This window comes from Oncorhynchus clarkii, chromosome 9, assembly GCF_045791955.1.
Source record: "Oncorhynchus clarkii lewisi isolate Uvic-CL-2024 chromosome 9, UVic_Ocla_1.0, whole genome shotgun sequence".
NCBI classification, from domain to species: domain Eukaryota; kingdom Metazoa; phylum Chordata; class Actinopteri; order Salmoniformes; family Salmonidae; genus Oncorhynchus; species Oncorhynchus clarkii.
Genome location: NC_092155.1, coordinates 52,811,116 through 52,826,496, shown reverse-complemented (window position 1 = coordinate 52,826,496; position 15,381 = coordinate 52,811,116). Strand labels below are relative to the sequence as shown.

At 44.5% G+C, this 15,381-nt stretch overlaps 1 protein-coding gene across 1 annotated transcript in view; it reads right to left on the bottom strand.

Annotated features, from left to right (window-relative positions):
- LOC139416524 (contactin 3a, tandem duplicate 2) overlaps nucleotides 1-15,381 on the bottom strand; it is a 62,373-nt gene that overhangs the window by 5,041 nt on the left and 41,951 nt on the right. Inside the window, exons 17-22 of the mRNA XM_071165227.1 lie at nucleotides 14,646-14,716; nucleotides 13,542-13,776; nucleotides 5,563-5,672; nucleotides 2,573-2,759; nucleotides 2,052-2,164; nucleotides 1,611-1,776 (exon numbers count right to left, since the gene is read on the bottom strand). Of these exons, the coding sequence (XP_071021328.1) occupies nucleotides 1,611-1,776; nucleotides 2,052-2,164; nucleotides 2,573-2,759; nucleotides 5,563-5,672; nucleotides 13,542-13,776; nucleotides 14,646-14,716 (882 nt within the window). The remainder of the gene's footprint in view (nucleotides 1-1,610; nucleotides 1,777-2,051; nucleotides 2,165-2,572; nucleotides 2,760-5,562; nucleotides 5,673-13,541; nucleotides 13,777-14,645; nucleotides 14,717-15,381) is intronic.

Here is a 15,381-nt window from a genome sequence, read left to right as displayed (position 1 = left end):
CATCACATTATGTCACATTAAGTTTGTCCAAGGGCCTATCGTATTTTGTTAATATCTTCATTAACAAATACTGTACCAGTCAGAAGTTTGGATACACCTACTCATTCAAGGGTTTTTCTTTATTTGTACTATTTTTTATATTGTAGAATAATAGTGAAGACATCAAAACTATGGAATAACACATGGAATCGTGTAGTAACCAAAAAAGTGTTGCCTTGATGACAGCTTTGCATACTCTCAACCAGCTTCATGAGGAAGTCACCTGGAATGCATGTGCCTTGTTAAAAGTTACTTAATGCGTTTGAGCCAATCAGTTGTGTTGTGACCAGGTAGGGTTGGTATACAGAAGATAGCCCTATTTGGTAAATGACCAAGTCCATATTATGGCAAGAACAGCTCAAATAAGCAAAGAGAAACGACAGTCCATCATAACTTTAAGCCATGAAGGTCAATCTGGAAAATTTCAAGAACTTTAAAAGCTTCTTCAAGTGCTGTCGCAAAAACCATCAAGTGCTATGACGAAACTGGCTCTCATGAGGACCACCACAGGAAAGGAATACCCAGAGAGTTACCTCTGCTGCAGAGGATAAGTTCATTAGAGTTTCCAGCCTCAGAAATTGCAGCCCAAATAAATGCTTCACAGAGTTCAAGTAACAGACACATCTTAACATCAACTGTTCAGAGGAGACTGCGTGAATCAGGCCTTCATAGTCTAATTGTTGCAAAAAAAACACTACTAAAGGACACCAATAAGAAGAAGGGACTTCCTTGGGCCAAGAAACACATGCAATGGACATTAGACCAGTGGAAATCTGGCTTTTGGTCTGATGATTTCAAATCTTAGATTTTTGATTCCAACTGCCATGTCTTTGTGAGACGCAGAGTAGGTGAACGGATGATCTCCGCATGTGTGGTTCCCACCGTGAAGCATGGAGGAGGAGGTGTGATGGTGTGGAGTGCTTTGCTGGTGACACTCTCAGTGATTTATTATGAATTCAAGGCACACTTAACCAGCATGGCTACCACAGCATTCTGCAGCGATACACCATCCCATCTGGTTTGGGCTTAGTGGGACTATCATTTGTTTTTCAACAGGACAATGACCCAACACACCTCCAGGCTGTGTAAGGGCTATTTGACCAAGAAGGAGAATGATGGAGGGCTACATCAGATGACCTGGCCTCCACAATCACCCGACTTCAACCCATTTGAGATGGCTTGGGATGAGTCGGACCGCAGAGGAAGGAAAAGCAGCCAACACGTGCTCAGTGTAGGTGGGAACTCCTTCAAGGCTGTTCGAAAAGCATTCCAGTTGAAGCTGGTTGAAATAATGCCAAGAGTGTGCAAAGCTGTCATCAAGGCAAAGGTTGGCTACTTTGAAGAATCTAAAATGTAAAATATATTTTATTTGGTTTAACACTTCTTTGGTTACTACATGATTCCATATCTGTTATTTCAGTTTTGATGTCTTCACTATTATTCTACAATGGAGAAAATAGTTCAAATAAAGAAAAACCCTTGAATGAGTAGGTGTTTCCAAACTTTTGACTGGTACTGTATATTTTCGCTGAACCCAGATCAGTTAATGCTTTACATGATGAGCAGCTTACTTAGTTTGTGGATGCGGATGGGATCTGTGGCTGGGCCAAGCCCTCCCTCGCTCAGCGACCTTATGTGGATGACATAGTCTTCATTGTCAACGAGGGTCAGCTCGGCTGTGGAATTGTTTGTCAAGAGCATGTTCTCTTCCTTATGTTTCAGACTCCTGTAAGACAGCTGAAAATAGAAAACATGGAGTAGCATTCTTCATAATCAGCAAGTTGAATGGTGAAAAATTAGGATGGGATTTATCATTAGAAACTATACTGGGTGATGGACCAGACGACCACACAAGGTATGTGATTCTTCCTGGACATGTATCAGAAATAACTAAAATATGTAGGTACAGCAGAAATATGTAGTACAGCAGATATTGATACATATGTAGCTGGACTAATTTGCCATTACTAGTTTGGAAATAAGTGGTAAGTTTGAGGATAATATGAACTCACTTGGTAACCGGTGACCTCTGACTCTGTTTCCATGGCTACCACCGGCTCCCAGTATATAGTGATCTGGGAGCCAATCAAGGTCCACTCAACATTTAGAGGAGGTTGTCTGGGTGCTGTTGGACACAAGCAGCATTCTGTCGTTAAGTTTCTTTGTATGTTACCATAACCAGTCATGACCTCACCCAGTCATCTTCACCAGTCATAGTGTCTCTATGGCTTGGCTCATTCTACTCTACACATTTTTCTCCTGACAGCTACCCACCATGCAGTTAAAATGTACCCTTTAAATAAGAGCTATTTCCCAACCACTGCCGTGACAAAAAGTAAACGTGCTGAAATACGTTAACGCCCTCCTCTGTCCTCCCCACTTGGCATTAATTAAAAAGAATGGTGAACACTAATCCTCTGTCCACAACACATTTGTCTAGTTTATTAATACATTTTCCCTTTTGCTGAGCAATTGATGGAATTCCCTCCATTGACCGTCTAGGCCAGTATTGTAGTGTGTTCAAGACACCTACGTGATTTCTTGGTGGTGGCGTTGATGGCGGGGAGGAAAGGGCCAGTACCAGCTGTGTTGAAAGCGCTGACTGTGAGAAAATACTGAGTGTTTCGCCCTAAGCCACTAACAGTGACCGATGTTTGACTCCCAGGTACCCTCACTTTCCCCATCGTCTCTGGCTTGGTGTCATCCTCCCAGTACACCACCTGTTGAAATTGGAGGAAATGGGAGTTTATCTTTTCATGTATTACTTGAATAGGGACAGAAGCAAACACATTGACACACTGAATAAACAACCATCCAATGCTACAGACTTGTGGACATATGGAGACATCTCAAACTGGGGATTTGGTTTATGCTAATATCTGAGCTCTGGTTGGCTATATGCCTTTTACTCCCGCCTCGCTTAAGGTAATTATTTTCATGAATCCCGAAGGGTGAAACTTTAAGCAAGAACTTGGTAAAGGTTAGGTTTAAGGTTAAGTTTAGGGCAGTGCTGCCAACTCTCAGGCATTTTGGAGTGAGACACACACATTTGATCCTCTTCACACGCCACACCTCTTATTTCTCACGCATTGAAAAAAGTACTGCTTTTATTTTCTATTTAATCCAGTGTATATTCAGTTCATTCACATTTCAACCGCGGCATCTCAACCTGGGAGATACTTCAGCCTCCTGCCATCGCACTGTGAACCACTTCACATTGAGGCTTGTGATTGGTTTAGTAAGGGTCAGGTACAAATGGTGATTGGATACGTGTTTGTAAAGAAACACCTCCCACAATTGTGGAAGGCAGCCACGACAGACTGGACAGGCACCTTCGTTCTACGCTGAACAAAGTTGATGAACTCAATTGTCAAAGAGCAGCACAACAACTTGTAGCACTGTTTTGTACACATAATTATCAACAAATGAATTTGCTGTCACAACCTGCCCCTGTCGCAAAATGCTTCCCTTTGACAGCATGCAATAATATAGCCTACCATAGTGATTTAATTCACCACTTGCATTAGCCCAGATCCATAGTGTCTTTCACAATACTGTATTTGGTCTAAGTCATCCCCTACAATGGGCTAAATACGTGAGCCGCTTCAGGAAACTAGGCGTATGTCGCAGGTCACTACTTCACAGGAGAGCCATTTGAACATAAACTTTTTTTTGTTGGCAGAAATGCCTTCTGAACATGTGAACTTTCATGTGCCTTAATAACAAACCTGTATGCCATCTGTAAATACGAATAAAATTGTTCAATTACGAGCCTAGTTGGTTTAGCCACTTAAAAAAACACCAACCTTCCCGCTAGCCATGATTGGCTAATTTTTAATTTTTTTTTACCTTTATTTAACCAGGCAAGTCAGTTAAGAACAAATTCTTATTTTCAATGACGGCCTAGGAACAGTGGGTTAACTGCCTGTTCAGGGGCAGAACGACAGAGTACCTTGTCAGCTCTGGGATTTGAACTTGCAACCTTCCGGTTACTAGCCCAATGCTCTAACCACTAGGCTACCCTGCCGCCCCCCCCTAAGATAATGAGTGGGCTGAAAATGCTGAGAGATGAGTTCGGATTGGTCTGCCATACAGCACGCTTCTGTCTTTTTGAAGGGCTCTCCAGTATTAGTACCAAAAGATTCAAAAGTGAGTTTAAATGTTTATCAATTTTCAAAGCAAAATTACTTTCCCATTGTTCCTCAACTGTAGTGTATGATACACCATTGTATGATACTCTAATTTTAAAAACATCTCAAATTTTGTTACATAAGACCGATTTGAGCCGGTCGGTCACATATAGACTAATTGGTGTGCCTATCTTAGCAAGAACACTACTGTTATACGCCATAGTTTTACTATTTCACTTCTTACCAATTTTGCTGGTGTAATTAAATGTGAAATCTGATATGCCAACTTGTCTTTGAATGGATCTTTTGGGGTTTTTTAACAATTCAATGAGGGATATTCAATGAGGGCTATTAATTTTTGTACTCATTTATGGGCAGTGCTGAATATAGGTTACGTCATAAAATGAGAATAGGTTATATTGAAATGCCCCTTGTCCCAAATATCCTGTTTTGTCATTTTAGTATTGTGCACAAGCTGCTAGACAGATGTGGTAGGTATGAATGCAAAACATGTTGCCTATGTACAGAAAGATGATAGAAAGGTTTTGAAAATCAGCCTCAACCACCTGAAGATTGATATTCATTAGATCTTTTTGAATGTGGGGTAATTTGTAGAAATCAAATGTCACATGTTCAAATCCCCAGTATTTGGAAGACATAGATCAGGGGTGGCCAACCTTCTTGGGGAGCTTCCTCTATGCATGAATTTCTACATTCCTATTTTAAAGGGATAGTTCACCAATTTAATTACATTTTAACTTGTTTATTTCTTATGAACAAGGGGAGACTCCAATCCATCCTATGGTTAGCCACGGCCACCAACCGTTAATGTTAGCATTTTCCACCAGTTGGCAGTCTCCAAATTTCATGTACAAATAATCTTAAAGTAACTTAAAACGAAGTCGTTGAGATTTGAGTGTGTATTAAATTTTAAAACGAATCCTGATTTTTTTAAAAATTATTCCACCCTGGTCATGGCCAAAGCTGTGTGAAAATATTCAGAATTGCAGAAAATTTGCTTTTGGGTGGATTTATGGTAGCTTGGAGTGAGATTTCCTATCTTCAAAAGTTGGCAGCCCTGGTTTGGTGTTTCTGGCCCAAAAACACAGTCTGTATTATGTGTTTGTGGTGTTGAGTACAGGTGACAGGAAGTAAAAAAGCAGGTAGATCAGCATTTTGCTTTGTATTCTTTAAAAGGGCCAAAGTGCTCTCGGGATGCTGCTGTGAAGGCCTGTATAATTTACCACACAAGTCATCCAATTAAATCAGCCGTTACCATGGAAACATGACGTTTTGAAGTTGAGGCTTTGAGGTACACTGTGGGTGACGACAGGCATTGTAATTGTGTTGCACAAACTCGCTGTTTCATTTACATTTAAAACAGGAAATATACCTCGTAGCCGAGAACTCTTTCAGGAGTAAAGGATAGAGCCTGCCAATTCACTTCAATTTCTGAGGCGGAAACACTTCTGGCCCAAACTCCCCCTGGCATACCACTCGGCTCTGAAAAGAAACAACCGAGGAGAGTTTCACCCATTATTGAAAAACAACCAAGGCAAACGACTCTACAGACTAATACAACCCCTTTCAAACAAACATTTATGATCCTTCAGTTTATTGCAGTGGTCACCACCCTTTTCTGAGTCAAGATCACATTCTGAGTGAAAATGCATGCCGAGATCTACCGCTTTTTATTAACATGACTTAAAAAATGTAAGCCTATGCAACAATAACCAATTAAAAACAGTACTGTTGCAATGAGGTTTGTGCAGTAAGCTAAAGGCTCAATACATTAAAACAGCATACTGGCTTTGCATGAATTTGCCTGCCAATGCATTGTTGTTCAGGACATTCTTTTAAAATTATATTTCAAAATTTGAGGTAGGCTATATGATCACACCGGTAATATATACATTGTTGTATTACTTGTGAGGCACAGCTGAGTGAGCACACGTTTAAATAATTTGCTTTTTATTTTACTGGGCTGATGGTGCCTGCATCTGATGGTCAGTCTCAGCGGAGGGAAAGAGCAGCAGAGTGAGGGACATCTCTCAACATCCCTCCGCTCTCCCTTTCCTCCACTGACACTGACCAAAAAGGGACACCGTCTTCCAGCTGATGGTGAAACTCGGGTCGCACCGCACAAATCCATGTTGTTACTGCTATGAACAGAGAAAGTAAAATATTCCTTGATATTACAAAAGACCCAAGCCGCTAATAATAACAACAACGCAAGCCTATATACACTTTCCTATTCATTCATTACTGCTGCACTGCTTGTTGTAGCTGAGTGGAAATAGGAAGAACGTGCATTTTATGGGTTATAAAAGTGTTAAATACAAAGTGTTGACAGTGCTGAGTAAGAACTTAAACATTAACTCACTCAAAAACAGCAGCTCTTTGCTGTATTCATTGACAGTCTCTCTCGTGGTTTTAAACGTTAGGAATCTTACATTATTAAATTTGCCATAGTTTTCTTTTATGCCTGCTAGGTTACTGCAGAATCGGTCACCTGAGCAATCTGATTGGCCAGCGGTGGCATAATGCACTTGATTTCCTCTCCAGGCCTACCTTCAGACACATTAAATGGCAAGTTTACCTACCCGGCACGCAGGGCAGCTGAATTGGATGCACCTACCACCAACAGCCCGTCATGCTGCAGTGTCATGTTAGGATGAGCCTGCAGGAAGGGTACCACATAAGGGAGGAGGATGTCTTCCCTGTAACGCACAGCATTGAGATTGCCTGTAATGACAGGCTCAGTCTGATGATGCTGTGACACCGCCCCAGACCATGACGGACCCTCCACCTCCAAATTGATCCCGCTCCAGAGTACAGGCCTCAGTGTAACGCTCATTCCTTCAACGATAAACATGATTCCGACCATCACCCCTGGTGAGACAAAACCGCGACTCGTCAGTGAAGAGCACTTTTTGCCAATTCTGTCTGGTCCAGCGATGGTGGGTATGTGCCTATAGGCGACGTTGTTGCCGGGGATGTCTGGTGAGGACCTGCCTTACAACCGGCCTATACGCCCTCAGCCCAGCCTCTCTCAGCCTATTGCGGACAGTCTGAGCACTGATGGAGCGATTGTGCATTCCTGGTGTAACTTGGGCAGTTGTTGTTGCCGCCATCCTGCGCAGGTGTCATGTTCGGATGTACCGATCCTGTGCAGGTGTTATTACACGTGGTCTGCCACTGCGAGGACGATCAGCTGTCCGTCCTCTCCCCCAGTAGCGCTGTCTTAGGCGTCTCACAGTAAGGACATTGCAATTTATTGCCCTGGCCACATCTGCAGTCCTCACACCTCCTTGCAGCATGCCTAAGGCACATTCACGCAGATGAGCAGGGACCCTGGGCATCTTTCTTTTGGTGTTTTTCAGAGTCAGTAGAAAGATCTCTTTAGTGTCCTAAGTTTTCATAACTGTGACCTTAATTGCCTACCGTCTGTAAGCTGAAGGTGTCTTAACGACCGTTCCACGGGTGCATGTTCATTAATTGTTTATGGTTCATTGAACAAGCATGGGAAACAGTGTTTAAACCCTTTACAATGAAGATCTGTGAAGTTAATTGGATTTTTCCGAATTATCTTTGAAAGACAGGGTCCTGAAAAAGGGACGTTTCTTTTTTTGCTGAGTATATTAACTTTGGTACGTTATTTAAAGTAACTGTCCAGTGAAAATCTAATTTTTAAAAGTTAATATTATGTTAATTCATTCCCAAATAATGTTGTTGATTCATCCTATACTTGTATTTGTGGCCAAAGCATAAATTGGATTAAAAAAACACTTCACAAATCCCACTTCAAACTCGTATCTCAAACAGACATTTAAAAAAATGTTTGCCATTTCCTCGTAAATGATGATGTCATCTTCCTGAAGAGGATGAGCTGGCCAATCAGCTGTCTACTCAAACTCATATTTTTTATGACTGGTATATGCCCACACCCTTCCAACACAGAAAAGTTGCTTTTTAACCTACTTAATTCCCATTTTGTTGGATGGAAAACTATTTCACTCATATTTAAAATAATTATATAATTATATATAAATATATTTCATAGAAATTTGGAAACACTGGACAGTTAAGATATATAGATGGTTTATAGATATTCAACAAACTAAACTAGCTATCCACTAACCCTAACTCTAGCTCTAATTCTTGCATGTTGTTGTATTTCAAATTAACAGAGTTGCAGTTGATAGTTTGTGGATATTTTGAGCATTTGTAGACCATGTTTAGGGGGCTATCCAAATAAAGTGGGGTACCCTTTGTTTTGATTGATTTATAGTTACATTTGAGTATATTATCATAATGTGCACCTCCCTAACACAACAATGCATTCTTTCAATATGTGAACTGGGGTTGTGTCTGAAATAGCACCCTATGGCTCAGGTCAAAAGTAGTGCACTATATAGGGAATAGAGTGCCATTTTGGACACACCGTTCAACAGTCTGTCACACCCTGGTCAGTTTCACCTGTCCTCGTTATTGTCTCCATCCCCTCCAGGTGTCGCTTCTTTCCCACAATGTATTTATCACTGTGTTTCCTGTCTCTCTGTGCCAGTTCGTCCTGTACGTTTCCAAGTCAACCAGTGTTTTTCCCATTCTCCTGCTTTTTGCATTCTCCTTTTTCTCATCCTCCTGGTTTTGACCCTTGCCTGTTTCTGGACTTTGTACCCGCCTGCCTGACCATTCTGCCTGCCTTGACCACGAGCCTGTCTGCCACTCTGTATCTCATGGACTCTGATCTGGTTTTGACCTTTTGCCTGTCCACGACCATTCTCTTGCCTACCCCTTTGGATTAATAATCATTGTAAGACTCCAACAATCTGCCTCCTGTGTCTGCATTTGGGTCTCGCCTTGTATCATGATAGTACGAACTGGCCATGACAGACCCAGCAGACTTGGACCAGCTCCACCACGCTGTCTCCCTACAGGGAGCCACCATTGGGAGACATCAGGAGTTGCTACAGGGCCTTTTGGAAGGGCTGAGTTCCTTGACGGAATGCCACGACCATGGGTTTAAGGCTATTATGGAGCAAATCATGGCGTTGGCTCAGACTGTCTGCCACCTCAACCAAAAAAAAAACAACCACCCAGTAATTTTTTCCCCCTATCTGTGTTGAGTTGGTATAGCCTATCCCGACTCCCCGTGAACCCTGTTTCCCTCCTCCAGAGCGATATTCGGGGAATCCTGGTGCCTGCCGAGGTTTTCTTTCTCAGTGCTCGCTTATTTTTTAGCTATAGCCATCTTCGTTTTCTTCAGACCGATCAGAGATAGCGTATATAATTACACTAATGTCAGGAAGGGCGCTCTCCTGGGCTTCGGCAGTTTGGGAACAACAATCTGCCATTTGCGGGTATTTGGAGGAATTCATTGCAGAGGTGAGAAGTTTTTGAGTCTCCGGTATCTGGGAGAAAGGCAGCCAGCAAATTGCTTGACTTGCGTCAAAACTCCCGTAGTGTGGCAGACTACACGGTGGATTTTATAGCTACCTGCCCTATTAGGAAACCCTTGTCTCTAGTGGGTACCAGTACTATGGTGAGTCAGACTGGGAGTTCCCTAATTCCTATCACCCGCACACCCCTTTTTGCTCTTGTGCTGTTGGGAGACCAATCTAAGTCTCTCCGAGTGCTCATTGACTCTGGGGCTGATGAATGTCTTATAGATGCCACGATAGCTTCGTAGCTTGGTATTCCCACTCAGCCTCTCTCTGTGCCCATGGATGCTAGGGCACTGGACGGCCACTCTATAGGGGAAGTCACCTATAGTACTGTGCCCGTTCAATTACTAGTTTCTGGTAACCACAGTGAGACAATTCAGTTCCTCCTCATTACCTCTCCCCATGTTCCGGTGGTTTTGAGATTTTCCTGGCTTCAAAAGCCCAATCCGATGATTGATTGGACCACAAGCTCCATCCTGGGTTGGAACCCATTTTACCATTCCCACTGCCTTCAAGCAACACAGCCTTCCTCAAGTCATCTTCCTCAGGATGTTAGCAAGACTGTGGATGTCCCCACAGAATACCATGACCTCCTGGAAGTGTTCAGTAAGGCACATGCTACTTCCCTTCCCCCGCACCCTCCTTATGATTGTGCCATTGATCTTCTCCCAGGCACTACACCACCGTGGGGTTGATTTTGTATTCTCTGTCTGGACCAGAGACCAAAGCTATGGAGGAGTACATAGAGGAGTCTCTGTCCACTGGGGCCGTCCGTCTGTCTGCATCTCCTGCCGGCGCAGGGTTTTTCTTTGTGGAGAAGAAGGACAAGACTAATGACATTACTGTCAAGAATCTTTACCCCTTACCTCTCCTTGGCATTTGAACCTCTCCAGGGGGTCATCATATTTACTAAGTTGGACCTTTGAAATGCCTACCACTTGGTTCGGATATGCGAGGGGGATGAGTGGACATCAACACAGCCAGTGGACATTATGAGTTCCAAGTCATGCCATTTGGACTCACCAATGCCCCCGCTGTCTTACAGGCTTTGGTCAATGATGTGCTTCGGGACATGCTAAACCGTTTTGTGTTCGGGTACCTTGACGACATCCTGGTTTTTCCCGATCTACACAAGAACATGTTCTTCATGTCAGACGGGTCCTTCAGCGCCTCCTGGAGAACCAACTGTTTGTGAAAGCCGAGAATTGTTCCACCGCTCTACTATCACCTTTCTGGGATGTCATTGCTGAGGGCGATGTTCAGATGGATCTTGGAAAGGTGAAAGCAGTGGTGGATTGGCCTCAACCAACGTCCAGGGTGCAGTTGCAACGGTTTCTTGGTTTGCAAACTTTTACCGCTGTTTCATTCGGGACTACAACACCCTGGAGGCCCCCCTCTCGGCACTCACCTCTCCCAAGGTACCGTTCAAATGGTCTCCAGCTGTCGACAAAGCCTTTGTGGACCTGAAGCATCGGTTCACAACAGCACCCATCCTCATCCATCAGGACCCCTCGCGTCAATTTGTGGTTGAAGTGGATGCTTTGGATGTTGGAGTGGGTGCCATTCTGTTTCACCGATCTGCCCAGCACCAGAAGCTTCATCCCTGTGCTTTCCTGTCCCATCATTTCAATCCTGCTAAGAGGAACTACGATGTTGGCAACCGAGAACAACTGGCGGTGAAGATGGCATTGGAAGTGTGAAGGCACTGGCTGGAAGGAGCAGAACAGCCATTCCTGGTCTGGACCGACCATAACAACCTGGAATATCTCTGTACAGCCAATCGCCTCAACTTCAGGCCCCCGGTGGGCCCTCCTGTTCAACAGATATAACTTCACCATCTCCGACCGCCCAGGGTCAAAGAATGTGAAGCCTGACGCCCTCTCCCGCCTACACAGTTCCTCTGCCACACCCTCAACCTCTGAAACCATTCTCCCTACCTCATGCCTTGCTGCCACTGTGGATTGGGGTATTGAGAACCTGGTCCGTAAGGCACAACGCTCCTAGCCTGGACCTGAAGGGGTCCCGGCTAAGCGGCTGTTTGTCCCTAGTCCAGTCCGGTCCCGGGTCCTGGAATGGGCTCATTCCTCCAGGCTGACATGTAATCCAGGGTCCCGTCGTACACTAGCCTGGTGGCCCACAATGGTCCCTGATGTCTCTGCCTGTCTCTGCCTTCACTACCACATGCACTGTGTGTGCTCAAAACAAGACTCCAACGCAAGCTCCTTCTGGCCTCCTGCAGCCACTACCGGTTCCTCATCGTCCCTGGTCTCATATATCTCTGGACTTTGTCACTGGGCTCCCGCCGTCTGATGGAAACACTGTCATTCTGAAGGTAGTCGACCGGTTCTCCAAGGCAGCCCATTTCCTCCCTCTCGCCAAACTAACTTCTGCCAAGGAGACGGCCCAGCTTATGGTGCAGTATGTCTTCCGGCTCCATGGCCTCCCAGTAGACATGGTCTCCGATCGGGTTCCTCAGTTCTCGTCTCAGTTCTGGAAGGCATTCTGCACCCTTATTGGGTCGTCGGCCAGCCTGTCATCCTGATTCCATTCCCAAATTAAAGGTCAGTCGGAGCGAGCCAATCAAGACCTGGAGACTACCTTAAGGTGCCTGGTCTCAACCAACCCCACTACCTGGAGCCGTCAACTTTTCTGGGTGGAGTATGCCTGGAACAGTCTTCCCAGTTCTGCCACAGGACTCACCCCATGGAGCACTCAAAAGGGGAATCAGCCTCCACTCTTCCCTGAACAAGAGCAGGAGGTCAGCGTACCCTCGGCCCAGATGTTTGTCCACCGCTGTCAATGTACCTGGAGAAGAGCCATGGCGGCTATTCTGAAGACCAACTCCAGGTATCGTCGACAAGCAGGTGCCAGACCCCAGCTCCCCGCTACCGCATTGGGCAGAGGGTATGGCTGTCCACACGGGACCTGCCCCTTCGGGTAGAGTCCCACAAACAGTCCCCTTGTTTCATTGGTCCTTTTCCCATCTCCAGAGTCCTGAGTTCCACTGCTGTCTGTCTTGTGTTACCCCGTACCCTCTGTATTCACCCTACCTTCCATATGTCTAAGATTAAGCCCGTGTCTCACTGCTCTTTGTCTTCTGTCCCTAGGCCCACCCCCCCTCCCCGTGTCATTGATGGCCATCCGGCCTATACAGTAAAACGTCTCCTGGGTGTTCGACCATGGGGCAGGGGTTTCCAGTACCTGGTTAACTGTGAGGGTTAGGGCCCGGAGGAGAGGTGCAGGGTTCCCGCTAGAGACATCCTGGATCCAGCCCTCATCACCGACTTCCACCGCCGACACCCCAGTCAACCAGGTATGAGCCCAGGTAGGACACAAGGTGGCGTCCCTAGAGGGGGGGGGGGGGGGGGGGTACTGTCACACCTTGATCAGTTTCACCTGTCCTCGTTATTGTCTCCACCCCCTCCAGGTGTCGCTTGTTTTCCCTAGTGTATTTATCCCTGTGTTTCCCGTCTCTCTGTGCCAGTTCGTCTTTTACGTTTCCAAGTCAACCAGTGGTTTTCCCGTTCTCCTGCTTTTTGCATTCTCCTTTTTCTCGTCCTCCCGGTTTTGACCCTTGCCCGTTTCTGGACTTTGTACCCGCCTGCCTGACCATTCTGCCTGCCTTGACAACAAGCCTGTCTGCCACTCTGTACCTCCTGGACTCTGATCTGGTTTTGACCTTTTTGCCTGTCCACGACCATTCTCTTGCCTACCCTTTTGGATTAATAATCATTGTAAGACTCCAACCATCTGGCCTCCAATGTGTGCATTTGGGTCTCGCCTTGTGCTTTAATAGAGTCAAACAGTCAGGATACATAAAATAAATCCTATCATACCCTTTCAAATAAGTGGTTGTGGAAACCAATGAAGCAAGGAAAGGACAATTTTTTTGGAACTGTTGGAGTATACATGGTTTATCTCTCACCTTCCTCTGCAGAGTAGATGGTGACCACGGGACTGAACGGGCCCTGCCCTTTGCTGTTATAGGCTCCCACCTTCACGTGGAAGGGTGAGAAGGGAGCGATGCTGTCGTTCCGGTACACATAGCGGGATGCCCCTGGAGCAGAGGTGGCGACGTGGGTCCAGGTCATCTCACCGAGGCCACGGAACGCGATAATGTAACCGAAGCTCTCACCGTTCTGCAGTTCCTCGGGAACAGGCTGGGAGTGAAACACAACTATAGTGATATTAAAACACATACAAAACACACATTCAGCGAGTCATCACGCCAGACACCATCACATCCAATCTCACAACCATGACCTTCAAATTTGTTTTCTTTGCTACCTGACTATAATTGAAATGAGCAAGAAAAGCAGATATTAAAACTATTGGGCGCATTATATATTTCCCTGCAGCCTTTTTAATGGAACGTTATTCCCACAGTTCTTGAAATTAAATATTTTCAATAATAGGTGAAGAGTAGAATTCTTAATGTATTTAGCTTATATCATCATTACATTATTTGTTTGGCACTTATGATGCCTAAACATTTTATCTGATGTAACTTAGCAGTACTGCAGTTTTGCAACAGTGTGGGATTTCCAAGGTTCTGATTTGATTGAATTGTACCCTTTTAATCATTCAAAGTATCATGAATTGAAAACAATTCATCTGTCAGGTGGCATGTTCTGCATTTGTTTGCCAAGGGCTTATACGGGCGCCTCAACTAAGGAATTGCAACTGCTGCTCCGGAGCCACATTTCAACAGCTCTGGATTTACAACACCCACAAGCCAACTAACTGATTTAATGTAAAATAATAAGCACCTTATTAAATGATATACAAGTAAGGACAACAGTTTCCCTTTAGCGGGGCGGCAGGTAGCCTAGTGGTTAGAGCGTTGGACTAGTAACCAAAAGGTTGCAAGATCAAATCCCTGAGCTGACAATGTAAAAATCTGTCATTCTTCCACAGTTAACTCACTGTTCCTCGGCCATCATTGAAAATAAGAATTTGTTCTTAACTGACTTGCCTTATTAAATTAAGATAAATAAATTAGAGGAGACTGGAACAAACGACGACTTACCTCCCATGTAACAACCAACTCTGATCTGCTGCCGCCCCCTCCTCCAACATCAGTGGGTGCAGCATCAGGAACTACACAACAGAGACCATGTTTATGACAACACTAGCTGGCACATGTCTTTTGTTTCAGATAGCTTGAGACATTTGTATTGACAAAGCTATTTGAAGCAGATCTGGGTTCAAATAATATTTGTTTTGCTTTATACTTTGAACATTTGATTGAGCCTGTCTGGAGTTCCAGATGGTTGGGGTTTTTGGGACTTCCAATTCCATTGGTTCCACTGCGCCAGACAAGCTCGTTTAACCACGGCTTAATAAGAATCTTTTATATAAACAAATACTGTTTGAGCCCGGGCCCGATTGGAGGAGGGTTGTATCCAACAGCTGGGTCATTCCAACAGTTGACTGCCTTTTGGGTAGTGTAATTTGCAAATACAAAACTTTCACCTATCGCATTCTGTTATAGAACATTTTATAAAGTAATAAAGAAAAATGTATAAAGTAAGTGCCAATTAACAGGGTTGACGTAACAGGGTTTAAGTTCATCTTAAATTAGCCATAACTCTTGTGACAGGGAGAATGGAAGCTTGCTGTGTGCAACAGGGAGGGGCAATTGAATGCAAGTTTCACAAAAAAATGTAATTTCTAAAACATTTCTAGCCTATCTACGTATCTATAGGAAACAGGGTTAACGTGTTATTGTCATCCGTCTCAGTTTTCCACCACAAAACACCAGA